The sequence below is a fragment of the Amorphotheca resinae genome, assembly GCF_003019875.1.
Source record: "Amorphotheca resinae ATCC 22711 unplaced genomic scaffold M430scaffold_5, whole genome shotgun sequence".
In the NCBI taxonomy this organism is placed as follows: Eukaryota; Fungi; Ascomycota; class Leotiomycetes; order Helotiales; family Amorphothecaceae; genus Amorphotheca; species Amorphotheca resinae.
Genome location: NW_020194475.1, coordinates 1,800,598 through 1,828,418, shown reverse-complemented (window position 1 = coordinate 1,828,418; position 27,821 = coordinate 1,800,598). Strand labels below are relative to the sequence as shown.

Genomic DNA, 27,821 nt, shown 5'->3' with positions numbered 1-27,821 from the left:
GGGGGGGGGGGAGGATTACTTGAGCGATGTATTTGTTTCTCACTCAAATCTATCATAATCCGCCTCGCTCGCTGCAGAACATCCATCATCCAGCTTACATGATTGATTGATACCTTACTTCTATATCAAGACGGTAGGTAGGCAGAAATTTATTATTTTCCTATCATTCTATGGTAGTTATTCATTCTCGATATGAAATATAGATTGGATCGATCAGATGGGTTCTTGGCTTGATTCCTGGGAGTGTCGGGTGGTGGGTGTGAAATGTCTGAGTTTGTCAACTTTTTGGATTTTTGGATGCGGATTTGTGATGTATTCCCCTCTTCCTCTCTTTTTCTTTGAATTGAATTTGAAGCTGAATTTGAATTAATTCTTAAATTCTTTGCACGTCTCATACACAGCACGTGACTGGAGTTATTATTTCCTCCCCTTCCATGCCTCCGCATATCGCCAATCCTGTTTTTCCCTCTTCGCTTTCGCGCATAGCCTCGCGGCTCAGAAGGCAGCAGCAAAAAGAACCCCAGTCTTTCGTTTCGGGGAGTAGGAGGAGGGATGATCCAGATGATCGAAATGCAGGGTTCAGAAGAAAAAAGCTGACACAGAACTTGCGGGGAAAATTGTGGGGGAGAAGGATTTCCCCAGAAAAACTTGACGTTTTTGATTGTGGAAATGATCTTCTTGTTGATCATCGGACTACGATCGGATATTTTGTAACTTTATTGTGAGGGAGGGAAGATGGGCGGATTGTTGAAAGAAGATTGAGAGAGATATGTGAAATATGACGGGGGCACAGAAGCAAGCATGGTTGGAGATATTTATTTACTGGTCGCGACTATGGGACGATTCGATGATGCTTTTCGATCTGGGCCTTGGGTATTTCGAATATCTCGACTTACCTACCTACCCAGCTTCAATCCAGAAAGTAGAAGACGGAATGACGGATCCGAAAAATCATCATCATCGTTCATGCGAAAATAGAAAATGCGTTGGGAGGGCGATGAAGATTAAATCATCACATCACAGGTCGGCAAGCAGCGTTACAACTTACTCTCCTACAGCTAGCTACCCAACCCTCATGGCTGCCCGCCACCAAGCGGATTCTATCTATCTCGAGGCTGTATCCAATTCCACGGGAGCAAGGACATGATGACGATGTCATTGGATTATGATACTGACATTCTCAGATTCGAAAATGTGCTTGATGCCCCAGAATCCTTCGCGGAACGGCCCAGCTGAAAGCCGCACGCTTATCCTACCCGCGCTCCCTCTGACTACGGAATCAAAAAATCCATTACTGTCTGGACAACAGCCGGACTGCTACGAGATGGGTAATAATAGATGGTGACGAGTGAGACAATATCCTATTCACGGCTTCCGGCAGACTCGCACGGTTTCCGGATCGACCCGTCATGGCAATTGACCAGTGTCCGGCGCAACCTTAATGGGGAGCTAGAGACTCGCTGGAAAGAGTCCCTTACAGATGTCTTATCAAACGAATGAGTCTATTGAGAAACATTTCTCTCCCTTGAAGCAGAATCCTGATGTCACCTTTATTTTCCGGGAAATATTGGAAATTCGACGTCCGCCTTCTGGCCTGCTTTCCAGGGTCTTGTCTACAGTCCAACTTCGCGCTCCGCGATTGCATCCTCCTGCCGCCGACGCTTGTCTCAAAAATAGAACAGCTCTTCCATAGACCAACACAGGATAAATACTTACGCGATAGATCATGTGAACGGAATTGCGCCGCCGACGTGATTGATTGCATCTACTTTAGGTACAGAAGACGGCATTCCCACTCAAGAGTCAAGGGTTTTCTGATGGATTGCCATGTGATCTGAGATCTCTTCACTTAGCTGGACGCCCTTCCCGCATAAGTCGTAGTCGTGGAGACGGGTTCATGCTGATGTCACTGTCATGGGAATAGACACACGATGCATTTTTCACCGAACAAAGGGCTTCACCAGCTGGTGTTCCGCAAGGCAGGGCGTTCGGCTGATCCTGGCTTGTACTGTATACTCTGGAGCCCCCGCAACTTTCTCCAGAAGAAGGGGGGAATAAGAGCCGTCCAATCAACATAAAGCCGCATTGGAGTTGGGGCCAAGAGCCCTCCAATCATCGGAATAACCGCCTTTTTCTCGAAGTCAAATCCCATCGTCGGGACAGGGGGACCCCGAATCCTGTCAAAGAGGCGTCCGGAAAAGGCTATCGGTGATTGGCTCATCGCGTAACTCATATAGTGGGACAGGGGTTTAGCAGAGCAACTTCATCTGTATGGCATGGTATGGTATGGTACATGATACAACAACTACGACTTACCTTACTACGTACAGTCCAACTGGTCCAACGCTGGGAATGGGCCGGTGGCTGCTACGGGGCTCCTGCCCTCTGATGCGATTGGTACGAAGAGCCTCGATGCAAGCATTCTCCCGTGACGAGATCCTTCCTCTCCCCCTTCTCCGCACGCCACTGCCAATCTTCGCCCAACGGACGTGTAGTGCGGGCATCGTGTGTGCCCCAGTGCCACCCTGAACTTCTGGAGCATCTGTGGCATGACACCGGCGTCCTTGGGAAACATGGGGATCTGCAGCTGATTTGCATGTCTGCTACCCCGAAGAGGGAGCCCGCGCCGCGCCTGAGGAGGGGGAAAGCCCGAGAGCGTTTCCCTTCCAGAGCCTGACACGGCCAGTCCGATGCTGGCAAAGGGCCTAGGAGCCAAGCCGAGCTGTCAGCAAAGCCGCCGCTGCTGGATTCCTTGCTTTGTTTTCGGCCCATGATCCATCACCAGACCCGGGGGCTAGAGACTCTAGAGTTTAGACGGGCCAGAGGTCCCCAAAGCTGTTGCCTGAGAAGATGATAAAAGTGGAGAATTGAAGAGAGAAGGAGGAGGACAGGGAGACCAGAGCAAACAAAGCTGGGGAAGGTCAGACCTGGAGGCGGGAGGCCCATTCATATATATGGGTCTCTTTCCCCCCCTCGAAGATCAAAGCATGCTGGTTTCACCCCGCGCGTCCTTCCCCAACTTTTTCCTTTGAGTTAGAGACAGTCCGAACGTCCAGCGCCGCCGAAGATGGATGAATCAAAGGCAGTCGGCACTCACGTGGAGTCCGAGAAGATGTGAGCCCTCCTCTTCAGGCGCAATCGTCCTGTTGCTCCAACTGACCCTTCCGCTAACCCATCCCTCGCCAGAAACGAACCCGGACACGATGGTGAGAAGGGCTACCACGCTGAGCATGTCAATCTGAATTCCAACCTGAGCGCAAAGTAAGTCGGGAGATGCTGTACAGTGCCGTCTGAAAGCCGGCCAGCCACACGCCATCAAGAGCCCTGATTGGCCGGGGATCGATGTGGTGTCGGCCGCCCTGATTGTGGCACTTGGTGGCATCTTGTACTGACCAATTGTAGAATCCAGAATCCTCTTGCGGGAATACCCCACGATGTCCTTCTCCGCAATGTCGAGGACTTCGCACGTGAGAAGAACCTCACGGAACACATCCCTCTCCTCCAGAAAGGTGCCCTTGTCGCCCAGGACCCCACCAACTACGAAGACATCACGGGCGAACATGCCTTGGACGAGAAGGAGATTGAAGATCTCCGCAGCGAGGTCCTGCACAAATGGCGTCAGCCGTTGACCTTGTATATTACAATCTTCACTTGCTCGATCGGTGCTGCGGTCCAAGGTTGGGATCAGACTGGTTCCAACGGAGCCAATCTATCCTTCCCCAAAGTTTTCGGCATTGGCTCAGACAGCAATCATGATACTCTTCTCGTTGGTCTTGTCAACTCTGCTCCTTATATCGGCTCCGCCTTTTTTGGTTGCTGGGTGTCTGATCCCTTGAACTTCTACCTGGGTCGCCGTGGTACAATCTTTATTGCTGCAATCTTCTGTTTCCTTCCGGTCATTGGCTCCGCGTTCACACAGACCTGGGTCCAACTCTTCATCTGCCGTCTCTTGCTCGGATTCGGAATGGGCGCCAAGGGGTCTACGATCCCAATCTACGCTGCCGAAAACGCCCCTGCTGCTATTCGCGGTGCTTTGGTCATGTCCTGGCAGTTATGGACCGCCTTCGGTATTTTCCTGGGAACGTGTGCTAACCTCGCCATGGTCCATACCGGAAAGAATGCCTGGAGGTTGCAGCTGGGATCGGCTCTGATCCCCGCTGTGCCTCTAATTCTCTTTGTATTCCTTTGCCCTGAATCGCCACGTTGGTACATGAGTAAGTTTTGCATATCTCGAATCTGCTGGCACGTTCATAGTGGCTGACGCCAAAATCAGAGAAGAACAGATACACCAAGGCATATAAATCACTGTTACGACTCCGCAACAACCCACTCCAGGCCGCCCGTGACCTCTACTACATCCACACTCAGCTCGAAATCGAGAAGGAGATCATCGGCAAAAGCAACTACGTAACCCGCTTCATCCAACTCTTCACTATCCCTCGTGTTCGCCGTGCAACCCTCGCCTCGTTCACGGTCATGATAGCCCAACAGATGTGCGGCATCAACATCATCGCTTTCTACTCCTCCACGATCTTCACGAAGTCTGGCTTTAGCGATTTCCAGGCTCTATTCGCCTCTTTCGGCTTCGGACTCATCAACTTCCTCTTTGCTTTCCCCGCAATTTGGACTATCGACACGTTTGGGCGCCGAGCACTGCTCCTCTTTACGTTCCCAAATATGGCGTGGACCCTCTTGGCTGCTGGTCTTTGTGCGATAATTTCGATAAACTCAAGAGCCCATTTAGGATTGGTGGCCTTATTCATCTACATCTTCGCAATGTTTTACTCCCCTGGCGAAGGTCCTGTGCCATTCGCATACTCCGCTGAAGTTTTCCCACTTTCCCACCGTGAAGTTGGGATGGGCTGGGCTGTCGCGACTTGTTTGTTCTGGGCATGTGTTCTCACGATGTTCTTGCCGCTCATGCTTGAAGCTATGGGTACCACCGTACGTCCCTCCTCTGCCCCCTCCAGTGGTTCCCAACCCAAACCTTTACTAATTCTTTTGAAAAGGGCGTCTTTTGCTTCTATGCAGGCACAAATATTGTAGCATTAATCATGATCTTCCTCTTCGTTCCCGAGACCAAGCAACGCACCCTTGAAGAACTAGACTACATCTTCGCAGTCCCCACACGCACACACATGCGCTACCAAGTCACCAAAGCCCTCCCATATTTCATCAACCGCTGGATCCTACGCCACAAGGACGCCGTCCTCGAACCCCTTTACCACTTCGAAGCACAGGAGAGCGAGCAATCGCGAATCGACGAATTATACGAGAACGATCGTCGCCGTGCGGAACTGCGCAAAGCCAACGGAAGCTCCGACGAGAATATCGAGACGGTGCCAAAAGCTGAGATAGAGGCGGCGGAGATTGATAGCAAGGTTATCAGATAAGATAATACCCCATGATTCCGTTTTTTAATGGTTTCGTTTGAGTTATTTATTGAGTTTGCTGTTGTTTGGTGGAATAATGTGGGGTTTTTGAGGGAGGTGGTATGATGGAAAATTGGCTTGCCGGCCTCATAGGTAGATAGATAGGTGGCCTGGCCTGGCCTGGCCTAGATCTTGGGATCGTAATATAGGTACCTAAGTAGGGAATAATTAGGATGTTTACCTATGCTGTGGTGTGATATATAGATATTTCACGTAATGTATGATGGACGGGGTAAGTAAAAAGGTGGGTTATCTTTTCGATGTTTCATTTCATTTTCATCTCTTCTGGTATCCTACGAACTAAACTTCAAAGAGACGGTGTTACTTGACCTGCGTTGCATACCTACATGATTCCGGGACCAAACAAAACCCTAGAGCAAAAAGCAAACTACTTCTCCTCCAACACGCCATTAATCAAAACACCAACCTTCTCATTATAAAAGCAAGCAAAGCAATGCCTGAATAGCGGCCGATGGTATTCATACTACTAGATTAGATTAGATTTTTGTGTTCTTTGGCGTGGAGAGTGAGTGAGGTTGTAACTTGTAGGGAGTATTGCGCTACGGGTTTGTATGGATGGGATGGATTGGATGGATTGGATGGATATTTAGTGGTTGTGAAAGGAAACAACTCACGGAAGTCCTAGGAAGATAAAAGCGATGCGTCTCCAAAAGCACCATGGGGTTCGAAACATTTCGCTACCTACTGTGACCCCGGCGATCTGGCTGGACTTCTACCTATCTGACGTGACGAAGGGAGGATGGGATGGATGTTCGATCCTCGTGTAGGTATGGATTTCTTTTTTGGATGATCATAGATAGATCTGTTGGGCTTCTTCAAACCAGGCATCTAGATGTTTGAATTCGAATCTGACCAAGCCCTTCATTCAAAGGGCCCTTTTCAAAAAATCATCAGTACCCCGTCGCTGGATTTCGTCCGCCCTTGCACGCTGGCACTGAACGCGGACTCGTCGGCGTGCGTCGATGGCGACGGCCCTTTGCTGAGCACCCCGGCATCTAGATACATGGGGGACTGGGCTACAGACCCAGAACAGTGGGAAATATTGGTTTTCCCAGATGTGGCGGGCCGAGGTGGTAGTCGAAGAGCCATAGGGCGCGTACCCGACGGGGGGTTCGGCTCTACCTTGGGCGGTCCCGAAGTGAGGAGGTTGGTTGCGAGACGCTTGGAGGCTGTGGTATTTCAGGTGATGTGATTTCTTCGGGAGATTAGGTAGGGGGTTTCATTAGGTACTTAGTCGGCCATTTCGGGAAGTCCTTTCTTTGTTGCGCTCGAGATGATGGAATGGCTCTAGAGTCCTCTGATTGATTGGAGTACGGTATGTTGTTGTTCTTGTTCTGGATATACTTCCTACTGCTTCACCACTGTTGGGGGACGGGTTTGTCATCAACGTCGGTCCCCCCGCATTGGCACATTATTGCCAACATGTCCGCGTTATTGAGGTGGAGTGGGAAGTGTAATGACTGGTTGAAAAATCCCTGTAGCTCAGATTGCTGTCTGGGTCCCTCTGAAGGGGGTGGGCAGGAGGATATATGTTAGTTACATTGTGTCTTCTCAAGGCCCGTGTAGGTAGGGTTGTCCCTTACAGGTCTGTTCCCAAGGATATGGAAGAAGAGCCAGCACGACCCTTGACGCCTATGAAAAAGCAAAGAAGATTGACAGCAAAAAAGAAAAGAAAAATAGAACAGTATGGGGAAAAAAGAAAAGAAAACAACTCGCAGCACACAAACTCAGGGTACTTGCCCGCAAGTAAAGGGTAAATAAGGTCAATGAAAGCCACCCGAATCTGACTCCAACCCCATATTGTTCGAGCGCAAAAAGACGGGCTCATATGACCCAGCTCAGGTTTGCTCTCTTCTCTCACTGACAATGGCAAGGCATGGAGCCATATAAATCAAGGCCATGACATGTTGATTGATGATGCATTTGACGAGATGCAGTGCGAAGTCAACGGGGTAAAAGGGAAAAGAGAGTGATTTCCCCACGTGACTCGTCGCGTAGATAATGCCGCCTTGTTCACCGCCCACAACTGGTTTCGAAAGTGGAAAAATACAAACAAATACTTGCCAAAGCCCAAGCTGCTCTCAACGCCATCGAGAAAGCTGATCCTTACCCCTATACCCTGAATATTCAACAGAAGGGATCCCTCATATCTACTAACCTAAAGAACTGACTTCAGCCGTCGCTTGACACACCGTCCACGACCGCCAACATGGCGGCTGTCTTGGACGAAAGTCCGGTGGCAAGCACCGTAGACGTCAAGAGTTGGTACGCCAAGTCGAGGACGCTGTGGATTGATCTCGTCGGTGACTATGCGGGAAAGGAACTGTTCCTCATCGAGGGCGATTCTCTTCTTCGAGAATGCTTCGAAGATAAGAGGATAGATTTTGAGGGTAAATTTCACTCGTCTCCTAATCTCTTTGTCTTCTCCCTGCTGTGCTGGCACGCCTGGATTAATAATTAACCGCCTGGATTCCAATGCCTCTGATCGTTGGCCCATCACCATCGTGATCTGGTTCCAATGCGCTGAACTCAGATTCCACCCACGAGATTCAACATCTCTCCCAAAAACATTTATGCTAATATGTTCAGGTGGCTTTCAACTACTCCACGCAGTATATGCAGTGGAGAAATTCCTAGAAAATCTGGTCAAGAGGCATTGCCAATTCCATGTCGTGTTTTTCGAAGGTAGGTTCCTCCCCATTTCTTGGGCCAAGCCCCTTCTAAGGGGTCATCTAGAAAATGCGAATCTATGTATTCCCAATGGATTGCGACACACTCTCAGATCGCGTTATTTATTGGCTCGAGAAGTCATCAAGCGTCATCTGAGCATCCGTCTGCCATCTTCGCAGCATGATGTGGAGCTCCACACTTTTCCTTCATTGGAAAGTCAGGAATTCAAGGAGTATCTTCATAAATTCCCGATTCACTTTGTCATGTCCCACGACGGGGCACCAATGGCAGGTGAAGGTGACCGGGTACCTGGAGATGAAGAAGCCAAGACTTTGCTCAGGGGGTTGATCTGGTGGTTTAACACCCGTAAGCTAAACGTTGCTTTAATCAACCGAATCGAGTTCAGAGATTCGAAGGTCTTCACGATGATTGTAGAGAGCTTAAGTCTCCCAAGCAGACTTGAGCTCTCGACCAAGCAATTTTTCATACACGAGACTACCGAAACTCGATCGGCATTGGAAAAAATTCAAGAGGATGAAGACGAAGAGGCTGAAGCATCCTTTGGAGATATCAATCTCGAACAACTTTCACTCGCTATAAAGGAAGCGGGATCTAGTGAGAGCTTCTCCCTGGCAGTTTATACCGTGTGCGAGATGTTCAGGCAACAAAGTTGTAATGTGTTTATGGCATCAGCTTTCCTGTTGCACAGTATCATTCTGAGACATATTCCCATCTCACAGAGAAGAATGCCTCTGATAGGTTTTGATCCCATTTTCGAAGAAGGACTCGTTGATTTTCTATCAGTCTTTTCGGCCATATCTCAACATGTTTTGAAAGATCAGACATGGAATGACTTATTGGAAAGCAAGGAAATTGAGTGTGATATCATGGATCTCGTGGACGGGCGATTATTCCGAGTTGTCATCCAAGCCCTGTGCAACGATTCGCTTCAAGGAGTTATGCCCCAACCAGTTCGGAAGGACTGGGAAATTCTCTCACGCCTAGTGAAGCAACTCGTAAATAAGGATCTTTCATTACAAAGAAGTGACGAATTGGAATTCTCAAGAGCCGTCGCGACAGACGATGATTCTAAACCTGTGCCAGAAGAATTAGCAGTCCTGCCATTCTCCAACCCGGTCTTCGACAAGCATTTGGAATGTATTAATATCACTACTGATACCTCGTTTCCAGCCCGAATGAAAGCTATGAAGCCCTACAGGGAGCCGTCGTATTTTCAGAAACACCGAAGACCCCTCACCCAAAAGCAAGCACCAACTCAGACGGTTTCGAAATGGCGGTATGTGGCATAAGCTTGGCGGAACTCTAAAATATATCATTTATCATTGCTAACTCACAATAGGAATCCATTGCGGACAAACCAGTTCTATATGAATGAGATGACCACTTATGCGGCAAGTCTTACTGGGGCGAAGGGCAAAGCTCTCAACGCCGAGACGATCACAGTTGGGCCTAAACAATTGGTGAAAATTGTAGAAGAGAAGCCACCAAGACCGGTGAAATCTGAGAATGGAAATTCCAAATCAAAGAAAGACGATGTCCAGGAGGTACCTACATTTCTAACCTGACTTAGTTGCTTATTGACGATGGAGGCTAACTTATCTATAGTCTAAGAACGCAAAGAAAGGCACCAAGAAGGCCGCTACTGGTCTCTCCAAAAAGCAGCAAATGATCGCAGACAATCTGGAGAGAAAGGGTGGGGCTGAGTCAGATAAGGTTTTCACAGCATGGGCAACAGTATTGAAAGGTCTCGATGCAATTCCAGATGATCAAGAGCGCTATTTGAAGATCGTGGCTTATCTGAACGATCTTGATTCGACCAAAACCTCGTACCTTGAAGGCGACATCAACACTTACATTCTCCAGTCATTGCTCAGTTGGTGGGCTGGTTATTGCAAAGCAAACAAAAAGACCGAAGGGTACCATGTTGTTGCGTTGATATGGACAACTATCCGTACAATATGCACCTCGACTGCGCGAATCTCGAAAGAAGTCATCCAGCATGTCACCAAGATAAGCACGCTCGTGGGCATTACTGATGCCTTGAACACCTTGACCCCGTCTGAGCCCGATCGAAAATTGTCGTTCAACTTTAAATATCCAGCTCAGACGCAGACATTAAAGATAGAGGTTTCGCAGACAGAGTTTCAGCTCAATTACTGTGGACCCTATATGGACCGAATGTTGGATGCGAAGCCCGATCCCAGAGTTTCTAATTTCGTTCCTGATGGTTGGCAGAGAGATGTTCTCGACCAACTTGATGCGAATAAGAGTGTTTTCGTGGTAGCACCAACGTCTGCCGGAAAGACTTTTATCTCCTTCTACGCAATGGAGCAGGTATTGAGAGCGGATAATGATGGTGTTTTGGTTTATATTGCACCGACCAAGGCACTTGTGAATCAGATCGCCGCTGAAGTACAAGGTATGATTCCTATGCCAGATATTTAGGGCTATGCTCACAATTCCAGCTCGATTTTCGAAGAAATATTCACAGCCTGGCAAAGGCGTCTGGGCGATTCACACAAGAGATTATCGAGTCAACAACCCTACTGGGTGTCAGATATTGGTTACGGTTCCCCATATACTCCAGATCATGCTCATGTCTCCGTCAAATGCGAAATCATGGGCACCACGAGTTCGAAGAATTATTTTTGATGAAGTCCATTCGATTGGTCAAGCCGAAGATGGTGTCGTTTGGGAGCAGCTCTTGCTCTTGGCGCCTTGCCCAATTATTGCTCTCTCCGCCACCGTGGGGAATCCAGGAGAATTCAACGACTGGCTTGCCGAGACACAGAAGTCTTCTGGATTTGAACTGAAGATGATCCAGCATTCCACGAGATATTCCGACCTACGCAAATACATGTACGAACCCCCGAAGACCTTCCAATTTGCAGGACTTGGGAAGTCGTACGGTGTCGGATTGGGATTAGATGGCCTACCTGGTTTCGAACCTGTCCATCCAGTCTCCAGCCTTGTAGACAAATCTAGAGGGATGCCGGATGACTTGGCACTTGAGCCGCGAGACTGCCTTTCGTTGTGGAAGGCAATGACTAAGTTTCAGACTGGTGAGTATAAGGTGCCCGAGTCGCTCAATCCCAGCAAGGCACTGCCACCCTGCATCCGGAAAGCAGACATCTTCTCCTGGGAAAGTGGTTTGAAGAAAGTTCTCGCCGAGTGGATGGCAGATAGTCGATCGCCATTTGACAAGACGCTCGCCGAGTTGACTCCCCAGGAGGCGATCGAAGCGCCTGATCAGGATTTATCAACACCTGAGTCTTCTATTACTGATGGAGACGCGATTGATCCTCTTGATCTGAAGGCTACAACATTGCCATTACTCTATCAGTTGCACAAGCGACGTGCGCTTCCCGCAATCCTGTTCCACTATGACCGAAGTGGATGCGAGGATATTGGTTCCACTCTGCTGTCGCAACTGGTTGAGGCCGAGACTCAATGGAAGGAAGGCCCTCAGTGGAAGAAATTGATGGAAGGATATGAAAAGTATCAGGCATTGAAGGAAAAGAAGGCCCGGAAGCCTGCGAAGCCGCCGAAGAAGACAAGCAACGATGACGATGAAGGTGGATCTAAGACTGATCGTATGCGAGATGAGTCTTCTTCAGAAGGGGCCTCAATCTATGATCTATTTGATCCGGAGGCCCCACAGCCAGAATTCAGTTTCGCAAACCGCAAGAATCTCCAGCAAGCCGAGCTTGATAGATTCATCCATCAATTACGTCGGAAACATATCCGGGAAGAATTAATTGACTTGTTGAAGAGGGGCATCGGTATCCATCATTCCGGTATGAATCGAAAATATCGCCAATGTGTCGAAATGCTGTTCCGCAAGGGCTTTTTAAGGGTCGTGGTAGCTACTGGCACCCTGAGTTTGGGTATCAATATGCCCTGTGCCACGGTTGTATTCAATGGTAACTCAACGTTCCTCACTGCCCTGAACTTCCATCAAGCTGCTGGACGATCAGGTCGTCGTGGGTTTGACCTCCTTGGTAATGTAGTTTTCCAGGGGATCCGCAGAGAACGCGCCTATAGGCTTCTCAGTTCTCGACTTCCGGACATGACAGGCCATTTCCCGATTACAACAACATTGGTCCTACGGTTATTAACCCTTTTGCATGAATCTAAGAATGCGCCATACGCTGTCAAGGCGATCGACTCCTTACTTTCGCATCCAAGACTGTATCTTGGCGGTCAGAGCTTCAAAGAGCAGGTTTTGCATCATCTGCGATTCTCTATTGAATACCTTCGCAGGAATGACCTCCTTGGCCCCAGTGGTGAACCGGTGAACTTCACTAACTGTGTCTCACACTTGTACTTCACAGAAAACTCAAGTTTTGCTTTCCACGGTATGCCGTTCCTCGAGAAATCTTATGTTGCTTCCAACTAACCTGTATAGCTCTTCTCAAGAGTGGTTACTTCCACAATTTGTGCGCCAATATTGATCAGAAGACGGATACCGTACTGAAGAAAATGATGCTCGTCCTCAGTCACTTATTTGGACGACTTGGGTGCAAACAGGCTGATACCGAGGAACAAGCCGAGGTTATTAGGCGCTCCCCGTCTATGGTCTACCTTCCACCAATGCCAGAAGATGCGGCCGATATTCTGCGGAATCATAACCAAGAGACATTGGAAATTTTTGCAAGCTATGTCAAGACATTCGCAACCCAGAATGTCAAGGAAGAAGAAAATCGTCTTCCATTCACTAGAACGCCAGTTGGATCCGCGGAGGGAATCGACGCGAAACCAGTCAATAATCATGCATCTGCCAATGGCCACGCTGAAGTTGATGAGAACAAAAGTTCGAACAAAAATTCTGCAACCGCTAATTTTCTCCCCAGTCTTCCGAGACCACATGCACGATCTGCATTCGTTGCGCTTTCAGGCTTGGGAGACAACTTTACTACTATTAAGGACCTTTGCAGCTCGACTCGAGAAGGCATATTTCTCGAATCGGCAGTCATCCCCCATCTTGAATTCTATCCCGATGAGGCTCGGCATCCTCTCAATGCCTATCTCCTGGATTTCTACATTCATGGATCACTAGAACCATTGGAGACAGCGAATGGAATTGGGAAATCAGAAGTCAGTGACCTTTTCTCCCATCCCCCACTAACGAATATTTCTAACATTTGTCATAGGTTTGGTTTGTCCTCAATGATTTCTCTCTTATTCTCGCCACTATTGTTAACAGTCTCGCCCTCTATCTCGGTCTGGGCTCTGACGGAGACCCCGAAATGCTGGAAGTGATGGGCAGTGGAGATGCAGCTGAGAATGACGGCGACGAGGAGATGGCAGCTGCCAGCGTTCCCGAACCTGTGGCCACTACCACGCCTGCCTCTAGACAACAGGCCCCCGTGGTCAGAAAAGGCAAGAAAGTTGTCGATGACTGGGATGCTGGCGAAGACGCTCTGGTCGAAGAAGAAAATTATCTGAAAAATGGAAGTGTGGGAGGAACCGGCGCCACGGATGATGAGGAGTATGACAAATTGATGAATGTCTACAAGGCGTTTAGGAAGCTAAAGACAGAGTTCGATGCTAAATTCTTGGATATCTGGGCCTAATTTGGAAAGGATCTGTAACGTGGGTGAAAGGTTCTGTGTGGATGGATTTCATGATGGGACGTGGCTCTTGAAAAAGCTTTTGTGGATTATGGGTTCTTTGTTCTCGATATGATGTGCTTGGATAGATGCATAGATGAGTAGACGAGAAATGCTTATTTATGTACAGGAAATCAAAATACCGATAGTGAAAGTGCAATTGACTATTGCGTTTAGTTTTTGGCTGCTTTCCTCGATTCATCATGTTTGACGTCTCCTTGCCAACCTTAGGTATACCACCTCAAGGCCTGGGAGGTGATGTCACGTGATATTCGATACAAATTTCAAGTTCGCCTCAGCTGTTCGGCGCCGTAGTGCCCTATGGTGCCCTACGGGTATACGTATTCAGACTCCTCTTGGGAGATACACTGGAGCTTTCCAACGATGGACATTGTGCTGAATAGGTATTATTTGCTGAACTGAGTCATGCGGAGCGGTATATAAGTAGGGGTATCACATGATGTCACATGACGTCAGTCACGTGGACTAGGTTAGAACCAGCCACACCTTTTTATGTACACGTATATATATAGCATTCTATACCCTCTATAATCCTTTAATTAATCTAAATATATTTAACATAACCCTACTATTAGATCTACCTTTTAACAGGTTATAAGCCCGGCTAGGCGCATTCCTCTACTATTTATAACTAACTAGCTAAGTTATCTAGATCAAAAGAACGTAGATCTAAGTACTAACCTAATAAATAACTATAGATAAGAAGGTATTAAAGTTAAGGACTACTAAACCGGAACAGATATAGTAACTATTTACTAAAGTCTTAGCGTATACCTAAAAAGGTCTTTCTACTTTAGAAGGGTACTAAGGCGATTAGCTTACAGATTCCTAACCTAACCTCTTGTTAAGTAAAGTACTAAGTAGTAAGGAAGACTGATAGCCTATTTCGGTAAGGTAACGGAAATAGCGAGGTTAGGACTAACTATTGTAAATTTCTATAAGCTTACTAGCTACTAAATTTTTGTATTTTTAGATACTAACACTAACTACCTAAATTATTAAAACACAAGCTATAAATATAGATAATTCTTATTACTTAGAAGGCTAACCTTAGAAGAGAATTAAACTTACTAAAGAAGTACTTTAAGAACTCTAGCGCTATTATCCTTAAGGCCGATAGGCTTACCTTATCTAAATCTAAAACTTTACGCGTTACTAGCCTTACCTTTATTAAGAACTACTTAAATAATAAAGGAAAGGACTAGACTTAAAAACACTATATAGTCTAAGTACTTTAAACGTAGTAAGTAAAGTACCTATTAGTTAAGCTAATACTATTAACTTAATTCTACCTTTACTAAGCTATTACGATCTCTTTAGCTAAGAAGCCTAAGCCCCTCTAGACTCTAAGTCGCTATGTTAGACACTAAATTAAAGTTACTCTTCTTATACTAGGTCCTAATCCTCGAATCTAACAACTAGGCAGAATTTAACAAAAGGGCAAGAGAATAGCTTACCCTTACTAGATACGACAATATCCTTAAAAACGATAAGCTAGAACAAGAAGGTAAAGAAAGTAACGCTACCTTCTAGAAAAGGCTTAAAGCCTATAAGTCTTGTATAAAGAGAGCCTGTACTACTCTCTAGAGTCGCTATAGTACGTACGCCTATACCCTAGTAGAGTTCGACAATAAGGTATTAGTAATTCTTAACAAACTAGCGAATACTTTTAAAGCCTAAGGAAACAGTACTCTTATTAACTTAACCCTAAAATTCTAGACTCTTAGACTATAAGACTATAAGTCTGTTACTAAATATGTAAAAGCCTTTAGGTAAATTAACTTTAACTTAGTAAGAATTAATACTAATACTGTAATGTCGGATTTTTATATAGTTATAAAATTTATATATAGACTTAACTCTTTATATAATAACTACGTTATAGACTTCTAGAGAAATCGTGTCTTCCTTTAAGAAAAAGACTCTATAGACCTATACCTAAAGGTTGTTTCCTTTAATAAGCTAGTTACAAAGATATTAATAAAAGAAACAGCTATAAAACTAGACGACGACAAGGCGATAATAGCTATAGTAGTGACCTATAATATAGCGGTACTAGCGACTACTATAGAATAAAGTAACAAGAAGTTAGTAGACTACTATACTTATTATAATATAACTAGATACATAATTAATTACTGTTTCTATAAACACCTTAACCTAGTACTAAAGGGATAGAAACTAAGGGCTAAGAAAGGAAAAATAAGCGACAAGAAAGGAAAACTAAATAGAAAAGGTAATAAGAAGCGACGATTTAATAATAATAGTAATAATAATAATAAGAACACTATTATTATAGCTATTAGCGTTACGTTACCCGTACTTACTACTAAAGAACTAATAAACAGTTTCTTATTAGATTCTGCTTACTTAAACTATATAACCTAGAGGCAAGATCTGTTTATTAACTTTAAAGAGTTTAGAACACTACTAGTACTAATTAAAGGCATTAGTAGTGTTAAAGTTATACTAATAAGAAAAGGTACTATCTACGTTACTATAAAGGGTAAGCTCCTTTACCTAAATAAGGTCTACTTAGTACTAGATATAAGAGTTAACCTAATCTTAACTAGTTAACTTAAAGAAAAGAGATACGCTATAAGATAAGGGACTAGTAATAGAATTAGAAATAGAATATCCTTTACTATTAAGGGCTATACATTTACCTTAACCTAAAAGAACTATATCTATCTACTAGACCTTTAAAAACCTTACCTTAGAAAGCTAAACAAAACTATCTTAACTACTTTAACCTAGGTTACTACATATAGTGTAGTAGTCGACCTAAAATACTTCTTTTAGTATAACCGGATAGGTTACTTAAGAGAAGTAAATATTAAACGACTTTTATAAGTAGCTTATAAGGTTAACTTTAACTACTTATAGAACGACAAGTGTACTTATAAGAGTTGTATACTTACTAAGATAACTACTAAACTATACAACTACCTAATTAAACTAAGAGAGTACCTAATAGACCTAATATACTTTAACCTTATAAGACTAATACTATTTACTAGTATAAATAAGGAAAGATATTTTAGGTATACTTACTATAATAAGACTAAGTATAGGTCTACTAAAACACTTAGAAACAAAAGTTAAGCTTTTAAGTTCTTTCTTAAATTTAAAGCCGCGTATAAGTAGGTAGGACAGAAAATTAGGTATATTAGGTATAATAAGAGAGAGCTTACTTTACTTAGGAAATTTAAGGATTACTATTTATAAAATAGTATTAAGATTAAACCGACTGTACTATATAACCCCTTATAGAATAAAGGCGCTAAACGATATAGACAGACACTATAGCTATAGACTAAGGCTACCTTATACTAATTAGGTCTCCTTGTTAATTAATAAGGTAAGGTCTTACAAGCCTGTCTATACTTACTAAACAAGAGTCTGTATAGTACCCTAGACTATAAGACCCTGTTTAAAGCGCTAAACTACTACAAACTAGACCTACAGAACATCTGTATCCTTAGCTCTACTGTCTATAACCTTATTAGTAGACAGAAGAGAAAACTCTATAACTACGTAGTTAAGGGCCGTCTAATTAGCTTTAATAGTAAGATAGTTTATTGTATTCTCTTACCTAACAGACAGGTTATATATAGTAGTAATGTTTATATTAACAAGTAACCGCCTCTAGACTCTTAGTACTATATAGTAGGTATTACTAAACTTAACCCTAAAACCTAGGATTAACCTCTAACTATTCTTAAGGTACTTAATCTATAACTAGACATAAAACCCTTAGACTAGACACCTCTAATAACTACGTAACTTACTTACCCTTTTCTAAGTAAATACTAAGAAATAGCCGACACTTACTTTAATTATAGTAGTAAGCTTAAGCTCTTAGTTACAACTCTAGTCTACGCTATATATACCTTCTTAGTACAAACGGACTTAACAGAACCCTTTAAGCCAAAAACCTAGAAACAAGCTATTAATAGTAGAAGCTAGAACATATAGAAACTAGTAGCCTAAGAAGAGTACGTATTACTAATAGAGAATAATACTTAGAAACTCGTGTTACTGTCTAAAGACAGGCGTATCCTAAGAGGTAAGTAGGTCTAGAAACTAAAACAAGGACTATAAGGTAAAGTCGTCTAGTACAAAGCCTAATAGGTTATAAGAGGCTTTAAGTAGTAAGAAGGAAAAGACTATTTTAAGACATTCGCGACTATAGTTAAACTAATAAGCTATAAAGCTCTCTTTATAATCGTAGTAGCCTAGGACTAAGAGATTAAGTAGATAGATGTTAAGATTACTTTTCTCTATAAGGATATTAACATTAATATCTTTATTAAGTAACTAAAGGGTTTCTAGGACAGATTAGATCGCGTCTACTATCTTGTTAAGATACTCTATAGTCTAAAACAAGCCCCTTAGGTATAGTATTAGACACTTACTAGCTTCTTAAAAAGCCTTAAGTATCGCCCTCTTAACTCTAATATAAGCGTCTTTTAGGGTAACAGTATTATAGTTACGATCTATGTTAATAATCTACTATTAGCTAGACCTAAGAAGGCTAAGATCTAGGAACTTAAAAACGTACTAAGTACTTGTTTTAAAATAAGTAATCTAAGCCCTTATAGCTTTTATCTTAGAATGTAGGTAACTTACGACAGACAAAACCGGGTTCTTAAGTTAAGTTAGAAAGGCTACCTAGAGAAGGTCTTTAAGGATTTTAGTATAAGTAACGTAAAGCCGTAGTTAATACTTATAGAAACATTACTAAAAAAGATAGTCCTAGTAGAAGCCTCTTATAAGGCTAACCCTACTTTTTACCGCTAATACTAATCTACTATTAGCTCTCTAATATACGCTATACTTAAAACACGACTAGATATTATATACGCCGTATTAGTAGTTAGCCGCTATTCCTTAAATCTAACTAAGAACTACTAGTTAGTAGTTAAGCGTATTTTTAGATATCTCTATAGAACTCTTAACCTTTAACTTACGTTTAAAGGGAAACTCTTACTACTAGTTAGCTATACTAACGTAGACTAGGCTAGGGACTATAGTACTTAATAGTTAATATCTAGGTATATATTTAACATTAAGAGTAAAGTAATTAGTTAGTCCTCTAAGCGCTAGGCTACTGTCTCTCTATCCTCTTACAAGTCTAAGTATATTAGGTAGACTACTTCTATTAAGGAAGTTATCTAGCTAAAAGGTTTTCTTACCTAAATTAACAAAGACTACTTTAGGGTACTTGTTGCTATAGTTATCTATAGTAATAACTAAGGGGCTATTACCCTTATAAAGAACCCTTAGTTCTATATGTAGACAAAACACATTAATATCACTTATTACTTTAAAAGAGAAAAAGTGTAAGAAGGGGCTGTTGTATTATAATACGTTCTAATAGACTAACAAGTCGTAGATAGTCTTACTAAACTACTGTACTATAACAAGTTCCTTACCTTTTGCCGGCTAATTAGAGTAGTCTAGTTTATATAAAAGACTTTGTATATAAAAACAAAGACCTCTATCTGACTTAATAACCTTAAGAACCCCTAGCCCCTTGTTTTTAGGACGATTAACTACGCGGGCATAGAGCTATAAGGTTAGAAAACAAAAAAGGGAAGGAGGGCTAGAAAAATCTTATAACTAGATTAACTAAGCGAGCTAGAAAGGGATCTGCCCTTATATATCTAGGTACCTACCTCTCTAAACTAATTACTACTTTATTCTCGGTTACTAAACGTAATAACTATACATCCTAACTATAGAACACTATTAAGACAATAAGTCCTTAATATCTTACTATAAAACTAGTACATTCTACTATTAGAAGAGCTTATAGACGACTTTATATTTAGCGACATTTAGAGATACTTATAGCTAATTAGAGTAAGTTTTAAATACTATAAACTAGATTATTATTTAAGTAGTAGAAATACGCTATAGCTACTACATACTTACTTAATAGCATTTGTAAACGTAGCTAAAAAAAAAAACTAGAAACAGGTCTCTAACATATATAACTTTAGGTACTTTTTAGATCTATAGAAAGAACGCCTAGAGTAGTAGACTAATTAGATAGGTTTCTTCTATATACAGACTAAGTCTTAGGTTAGAAACCCTAACTAGGCTAATATACTATTCTATGTATAGGCTGTAATAGTCTAACGCCTTAACTAAGGAGGTTTTAGGATCGTTATATACAACTATAACGTATAGATAACCGGACTAGTACATATCCGCGGCCTCTTTAGAATATAGTAGAAGTTTATTAACTACTATATTAAAAGTAGAAACATTTAAGTAAGTAAAGTCTAGACAATTAGTAAACTAGAAGGAAATCCGGACAAAAAATGTCTTAAGCTAACTAGTCGCTAGTTAAAGAGCTTTATCTAGACCTAAGAGAACTAGCCCTAAAATAAGAGTAAAATAAAAGAAACAGTAATTCGAGTCTCCTTAAAATAGTAGAAGAAAAGAAAGTAAGGAGACTAACATACTTTACTTACTAGATACTACTTACTATTACTACAAAGCTAGACCCTAGTAAGTTAAGGATCCTTTATAAAACGTAAACAGAATAAAGACAAAACAAAAGACCTACCTAGAGACGAACATGTAAGAGGATCTAAGATAGAGGACAGTCGACTTAACGCGCCTTTTAAAGAAACCTTAATGTAACTATAAGGAGAACTTAAGGCTACTAAAGGGATGACTAGATTTAAAGAAACAAGGATATTAGGGTAAAGAAGGGGCTACTATACCGACTCTTTCCTAACTACCCTCTTTTTCTTACTAAGTTTTAGAGGGGTTAGGTTTTATTAAAAGGTGTTGTCGTAGCTCTAAGTAAGAGTACTAAACTAAGTTATATAGAGCGGTATATAAGTAGGGGTATTATATAATGTTATATAACGTTAGTCACGTAGACTAGGTCAGAACTAGCTATACCTTTTTATGTACACGTATATATATAGTATTCTATACCCTCTGTAATCCTTTAATTAATCTAAATATATTCAACATAACCCTACTATTAGATCCACCTTTCAACATTATTGCTGTCGGGTTCCTTTCATTTGGTCGTCGCCAACCCAACTGTTCCGCGCTGCCCTGGCTGCTCGCTTAATTGGCGGGGCCGAAAAGTGCGCACACAACTTTGAAAATATCTCGCCCGATCTCGAGTTGAACTCTTCAACCACACGACAACATCGACAATTCCAGCAATAGTGCGGCCAATCATTCAAGATGGTAAGTCACTCTCGCACTTGCATCCGCCGCTGGATAGCAGAGGCCGTTTGCGCCCGTCTGCTCTAAGAACTTGCGCAACATGCTCCGAAATGGGCAAATCGCAAATGATGGAGTCTATAGCAAGAAGTTCGGAGCTGCTTTCTGAAATGCCAATTGCTGACTCGAGGATGCTCTACTAGCCTTTCACCAAGCTGGTCAAGAACTCCGCGTACTACAGGTGAGTTTCCCAAGTACCTGCCTTTTCCTCGACGCGTTCTAAACATTCGCAGTCGCTACCAGACTAAGTACAAGCGCCGTCGTGAGGGAAAGACCGACTACTATGCCCGTAAGCGTCTCATCACCCAGGCCAAGAACAAGTACAATGCGCCCAAGTACCGCCTCGTCGTCCGTTTCACCAACCGCGACATCGTCATGCAGATCGTGACCTCCGAGATCACTGGCGACAAGGTCTTCTGCGCTGCCTACGCCCACGAGCTCAAGGCCTACGGCATCGAGCACGGTCTTACCAACTGGGCTGCCGCCTACTGCACTGGTCTCCTGATCGCCCGCCGTGTCCTCGTCAAGCTCGGCATGGACAAGGAGTTCGAGGGTGTTGAGGAGGCTGATGGAGAGTACAAGCTCACCGAGGCTTCTGAGGGTGAGGGCCGACGCCCATTCAAGGCTTTCCTTGATGTCGGTCTCCACCGCACATCCACTGGTGCCCGTATCTTCGGTGCCATGAAGGGTGCTTCCGACGGAGGCATTCTCATCCCCCACTCCGAGAACCGATTCCCTGGTTACGATATCGAGACCAAGGAGCTCGACGCCGAGACCCTCCGCAAATACATCTTCGGTGGCCACGTCGCTGAGTACATGGAGACTCTTGCCGATGATGATGAGGAGCGATACAAGTCCCAATTCCAGGGCTACATCGACGACGAGATCGAGGCTGATGGATTGGAGGAGCTGTACCAGGAGGCACACAAGCAGATCCGTGCCGACCCCTTCAAGAAGGTCGAGGGTGCTGCTGAGAAGAAGTCCAAGGAGGAGTGGAAGAAGGAGTCGCTCAAGTACAAGGGCCGCAAGTTGACCAAGGAGGAGAAGATCGAGAGGGTCAAGGCCAAGATTGCGGAACTCAAGGCATAAGCGCTTGTCTTTCGTGGATCTTCTTTGCACTTCAAAAATGGCTCTGGGTCGGGGTTATGGGATATGGCATCATGAGGAGTTCTGATCAATCGTCAGGAAGTTTAGTAATGCCAAACAATGATTCCCAAAAGAAGACGTGCATAAGGTAGTTGTTGAAGCGTGATGGTCTCTGCTGTTAGCCTACCTTCCTACTGGTTCCCGTGTCCCTGCAGCACCCTGAAAACGGAGAAAACTGCTTTTCCCCCCTCACTAGCCCTGCTCATGCCATGCCCACTTCTTGCTACACCGCTCATCCAATCATCAATGGCGTAGACTCAATGTCCCGCTCTGCCGTTAAAAAGGGACATCTAGGGGTCTCCCAGACGAACGCTGATTTGCCGAGGGAGTCGCGCTGTTTATCGGCGGAGCGACTCGGCTACTCTAGCGACTCCCACTTCCTTGTCGACGGATATCTGCAGCCAGGACCGACGTCAGTCCAGGACCTCTCCCACCCACACAACAGAAGACTACTACAACTGCACGGCACTGCACTGTACTGCATTCTGCAACTTAACAACCCTTTTCAACTCACTCCACTCTGCCGCCAGTGGTACCTCGACCGTTGCAATTTATCTCGCACTGAGAATTCTCTCTTTCTTGACAACGTGCTACAATCTCTGTCCCTGTCATCTATTACGGTCAACGGTCAACCGCATTCGTCTGTGGCACTCAACCATGTCTCTCTCCCACGCCTGATAGAAGCCCCGTCGACTGCCCGCTCATGTCGTAGTCGTTCTGGGTTTCTCCTCTCGCCGGCATCATCCTGTCTCGACAGTCTGTCGGCACGCATCCATTGTCTCTCGAAAGGTCTGGTCCTGCGATGGAGTCTGTACATGGCGTGGATGTATCGTGGATGGCACACAGTTCAAATAGCTCACAGAAAGGTAAGCGGCATGGGGGAGATGCAGGGATCGCGTCGCTCAACGATCTGTGCAACGCTTCATACACTTCTCTTTGTCTCTACAATTACTCAATTCGCATGCGATACTAACAAAGAACGAAACAATACAGATCATCATTCCCGTCCTCAGGCCCCTCCCCACCCGGCGTCCCCAGAGAAGCCGGCCTCAGCCCACAATGGCGACCACCCCCAACCAAAGGAGCCGGCGACGCCGTCTTCGAAACCTACACCGAATCGACCTGGATTTACAAGGACTAGCTCTACAGAGAAGACCGCAACCTTGAATGGAGGATCAAAACCTGTCGTGTCCCCGCCTACCCGGCGAAATTCCTGGCTTTCGAGCATCTCATCCAGATTCTCATCTCCAGGACAACACGGCCACAGTTCTCCAACTAGCAGCCCCCAAGGATCATCGCCAGATCTAACACAGGAACCGCCTGTGCCTACGGGGCCCTATTCTCCGAAAAATGCCATCCTGCCACATGCGACAAAAGGCGCTGGCGATGAGCCCTATATCCCCGCGCCGCCGAAATCGGGACAGACGAATTTCCTGCAGAGTGCTTTACGGAGGCTTTCGTCCTCATCCTCGTCGCATAGTGGACACCTAGCTAATGCGGCCAAAGGCGTCCAACACGGATTGTGCGAGCGGAGGGTACTGAATGTCGACCGCAATCGCGAGCGATGTAGGATTTCGGAGCTTGATCAGTCGAAACTGAGGCGGGTCGCATTCTGTGTAGATGTCGAAGTCGCAAGTGGGCCGAGATATACAGAGGATGTGACGGAAAGCCTAGAAGACACGAAAGAGAAGAGAGATCTGAAGCGGATGACGGAAAAGGGAGAGGGTGTGGCGTTGAAACATCCGGAAGCTGTAAAAAACGAGAAAGAAGAGGCTGATGCTAGCAAGGGCGCTGGAGAGCAATCGTCTAGGGAAACGATGAAAGAAACCTCTAAGATTACAGCAGAAGCGAAGGATAGCGTCCCTACCGCCGAGAAGGATATGACCAAGAAGAAGGAAAAGAAGAAGCGTAGTGAAGAAGAGAGGAAAGCACGAAAAGAGAAGAAACGGAGGATGGCCGAAGAAAACGGGACTCTACCGGTTGAGCTCATCAGAGAAGATGAAGATGAAAGTACATCCACCAGCAGTACTCCAGCACCGGGAACGCCAAGAAGCCAATTGGCTCCGACAACAGATCCAGTGCGAATATACAGACGCTGCTGTCAACTGCGAGAGACTCCGGTATTAAAGAGGATCATCGAGGAGCTAACTGCGTCATGCTCCACGATCGGACAACCTGGCGTTATCAGCAAGTTGGACCTGACAGGTTATTGGCTTGAACTGTCTGACTTTATCACCTTGGGAGACTACTTAGCTGTAGTACCAGTGAAGGAATTAGTACTGGAGAATTGTGGCTTGACTGATGAAGGTGTTCGGGTCGTGCTTGCTGGCCTGCTCGCTGCAAAACCTACGGATTATCCAACTAGAAGGCGACGCAAGTTTGGCCATGATGGCGAAGTCCGGCAGGGTGGAATTGTAGAGCGGCTGGTTCTCAAGAACAACGTCAAGATTGGACGAGATGGCTGGCGGCACATTTGTCTTTTTATCAACATGTGTCGGTCGCTCAAATCGCTTGACCTATCAAATGTTCCCTTTCCCCAGTCACCTCCGCAATCACCTTCACATGGCCAATCTTCAGCCAGCCCTCTCAGCCGCACAACTAGCTCCTCTAAGGCTAGTGGTGAGCTATCAAGCCTTCTCTCCAAAGCTATATCGGAGCGATTAGCGGGGAAGGAACTTGAACTGTTGAATGTCTCCAAATGTGGCTTTACTACTCAGCAGCTGGGTGACCTCGTGGATGGGATTATCAAGTCAGGCTTACGCCGTCTTGGCCTTGCAGGTAACAAGATCTCTCCAGAAGGGATGAATCACGTTGCCCGCTACATCCGGGAAGGCAGCTGCGAAGGCCTGGATCTTGGTGGTAACGACCTGGCGGACCAGCTGGGGACGATCGCCGACGCCCTGAATGAAGGCAGCAATCTCTATGCTCTGAGTCTTGCTGACTGCAACCTCAACCCGGAATCGCTATGGGCGTTATTTCCTGCTCTGACAAGGCTGGAGAACTTCCGGTTCATTGATCTATCACAAAACCATGCCTTGTTCGATACCGACCCCAGTGCGTTGTCATTGCTTCGCAGGTATGTAGTGTTTAATTCTTCGTATTCTCAAAGCAGGATCTTGTTCTCATTTGTCGGTTTAAATCACCAAATGGAATCATGTTGTGGCTTAAAGTCATCTTCACCACCTCATGTTATGCTCCAATCTTTTCCTGCCTTTGCCAAGCGCTGTTTTTGCGCTTTGACCTTCCCGTAAGCCTGCGCCTGATCGCATAAAGTAGTTCCTTTCGGTCTGCTAGCGCTCGTTCCCCCTTTGGGATCAAAGCTTTACGTATGGTTGGGCTGGGCTGATAACACCCTTAGATACTTACCTAAGATGCCTATCCTGAAACGAATCCACTTCACGGATGTCTCTATGACCCCCGAACAAGCGATAGCCCTTGCAGAAATCCTTCCGGATACTCCAAGTTTAGCTCACGTGAACCTGATGGAAAATCCAAAATTAGCTGCGTTGGCCGATGCAAAGGATGAAGCCAACCAAGAGGAAGCATGCGCTCTATACGCGTCGCTCATGGCCGCAGTCCGGGTCTCCAAGACAATTGTTTGCATTGACATTGAAGTGCCATCCAATGATTCAAGTGAGATCGTTAAAGCATTGGCCAAGCAAGTGGTGGCTTACTGCTTGTGGAATATGGAGCATGGCCCGGTAGCTGAGATTAGCCCGGCGGTAGCAACGCCAGAATCTGATGATGGTGATAATAAAGAGGTAGCCATGCCGGAGGTACTGCTACATCTGGTGGGACGTGTCGAGGGACTCAAAGAGAGTCACGAAGACGACGACTACGAGCCTGCCCCTGACGAAGATTATATGATCGGAGGAACCGGTGTGGTCAAGGCATTAGGTATATGCTTACGGAACCGTGGCAACGATTCTAGGCGGCCGTCGATGGATCGCACATTTTCGGACAGGTCAGAACCAGGAAGTGGGACGGCAGCGCCGAGAACCCGCGTTAGCGGTGGCAAAGCCAAGCAGATGTCCAAAAACCTGTTGGGGAGCGCGCGGAAGATACGAGCACGACTGCAACCTGCACTGGTCAAGGAGGCGAGAACAGGTGATCGGAATAATTATCGTAAGCATCACTATCAGAGCCCGCGGGCTGTGTCCCCCCTAGACTGCAATGATGCTGACAGACCCGCAGAACGTCTCCTCTTCCTTGACCAGACCCTGAAAGGCATGATCAAGCGGTTTGAAGACGAGTTCCCAGAGACGCGTCTCCCAACCGCAAACGCCTCGTCATCCTCAACCGATCTAACCAACAGCGGCGACGCTCAGGGCTCTGACACTGAACAAGCCTTAGTTGACACTAACGAAGGGCACCTCTCAGATGATGAGTTCGTCGTGCGACCCGTCCTCTCGCGCCACAACTCGGACGTATCCATAGCCTCGAAAGCCCTATCCCAGGAAGAAGGTCGGATGCACCGCTTCAACCAGAAGTTCCGCCGCGACATCCTCATGTCAGACGGCTCGGGCGAGGCCAACGGCCCAACAGACCAGGATGAATACTCGATGCACCTCCAAGCGTTACGCTCGATGCTGGAAGACCTAGGCGGGGAGCAGATCCGGGCGAAGCTGGAGCGCGAAGGGCAAGACGCAGTGCTGGACGAGCTGCGCAACGAGGCGTCGTCGCTGCGCAAGCAGATCATCGACGCCGACCCCGAGGGCTGGAAGAAGTTCGTCGAGAGCCAGGAGGCGGCGCAGATGAACCTCAAAGCCGAGGTCAGGGGACCGGAGCGCGAATATTCTTAATAATTATAATGAAAATCCCCCCTGCCTGCCTCCCTCCCTTCGTTCACTCCACTCCCTGCCTCGACTCTGTTGTACGATAAGAAAAGAAAGTCGAAAGTCGATTCCAGAGGTCTGTCTGTTTGTCTCGTGTCTATGATGTATCAACTTGTATAGTATAATAAGGTACCTTAGGTAGGTAGGTAGGTAGTCTCGATCAATGATCCTCACGAGATGAGCAAAACAAACAATTAAACAATCAATCAAATAAAACCCATCCCAAGCCAAGCCAAGCCATGTCAAATCTCCGGACCTGAATATAAAAACACAAGTAAATAATTAATCCCTCCGAAACAAATTAAAACCCTCTATATTCTTTCTTTCTCTCTCTCTCCCTGGAGGAGGAGGAAGGAGGAGGAGGAAGGAGGAGGAGGAGAGTTTTGCTTTGTTTTGTTTGTTGATGACTTGATGGCTTGGTGACTTGGTGGCTTGATGACTTAAAGAGATATGTATGTACTTTACATATAAGGTACATACATATATGTACATAATTCACCTAAACCAAAACCAAAACCAAAACCAACCCAAATTACCTCTTCCATTTTTTAATAAAAAAGAAAGAAAGTGTTGCAAGAAACCACTGGCCTGATCACGTGGGGTTAGTAGTCACGGGACTAGGAGGTCCGGAGCCTTAAGTCTAACCTAATCAGGGTTAGCAACTTGCCAAAAGTTAGTTGTTTACTATTACTATACAGGCACTCTATATAATTACTTCTTACTTAGTTAATTTAATTTATAGTTCTTACGATATAACGATAGATCGAATATCCTGTATAATATAGTAGTAATACTATTTGATC

The 27,821-nt window shown here is 45.2% G+C and overlaps 4 protein-coding genes across 4 annotated transcripts; all 4 read left to right on the top strand.

The window, feature by feature from the left end:
- Nucleotides 1–3,067: 3,067 nt before the first annotated feature.
- On the top strand, nt 3,068–5,393 carry M430DRAFT_27647 (hypothetical protein; the record flags this gene model as incomplete). The annotated part of the gene is made up of 5 exons (XM_024865679.1): nt 3,068–3,102; nt 3,133–3,261; nt 3,403–4,214; nt 4,274–4,944; nt 5,010–5,393. 5 exons carry the CDS (start codon nt 3,068–3,070, stop codon nt 5,391–5,393), a joined length of 2,031 nt encoding a protein of 676 aa, XP_024721889.1.
- A 2,269-nt stretch (nt 5,394–7,662) lies between these two features.
- M430DRAFT_41913 (hypothetical protein) lies at nt 7,663–13,887 on the top strand (the record flags this gene model as incomplete). The annotated part of the gene is made up of 8 exons (XM_024867512.1): nt 7,663–7,843; nt 8,043–8,138; nt 8,190–9,420; nt 9,484–9,688; nt 9,750–10,563; nt 10,610–12,502; nt 12,553–13,241; nt 13,298–13,887. The coding sequence occupies 8 exons, from the start codon at nt 7,663–7,665 to the stop codon at nt 13,718–13,720; spliced, it is 5,532 nt and encodes a 1,843-aa protein (XP_024721888.1). The 3' UTR covers nt 13,721–13,887.
- Nucleotides 13,888–21,080: 7,193 nt separating this feature from the next.
- Nucleotides 21,081–22,126, top strand: M430DRAFT_18770 (hypothetical protein; the record flags this gene model as incomplete). Its single annotated transcript, XM_024863947.1, has 3 exons — nt 21,081–21,113; nt 21,181–21,218; nt 21,271–22,126. 3 exons carry the CDS (start codon nt 21,081–21,083, stop codon nt 22,124–22,126), a joined length of 927 nt encoding a protein of 308 aa, XP_024721887.1.
- A 501-nt stretch (nt 22,127–22,627) lies between these two features.
- Nucleotides 22,628–27,237, top strand: M430DRAFT_139291 (hypothetical protein). The gene is made up of 4 exons (XM_024862599.1): nt 22,628–23,049; nt 23,177–25,259; nt 25,542–26,308; nt 26,378–27,237. The coding sequence occupies exons 1-4, from the start codon at nt 22,986–22,988 to the stop codon at nt 26,983–26,985; spliced, it is 3,522 nt and encodes a 1,173-aa protein (XP_024721886.1). The 5' UTR covers nt 22,628–22,985; the 3' UTR covers nt 26,986–27,237.
- Nucleotides 27,238–27,821: the final 584 nt, after the last annotated feature.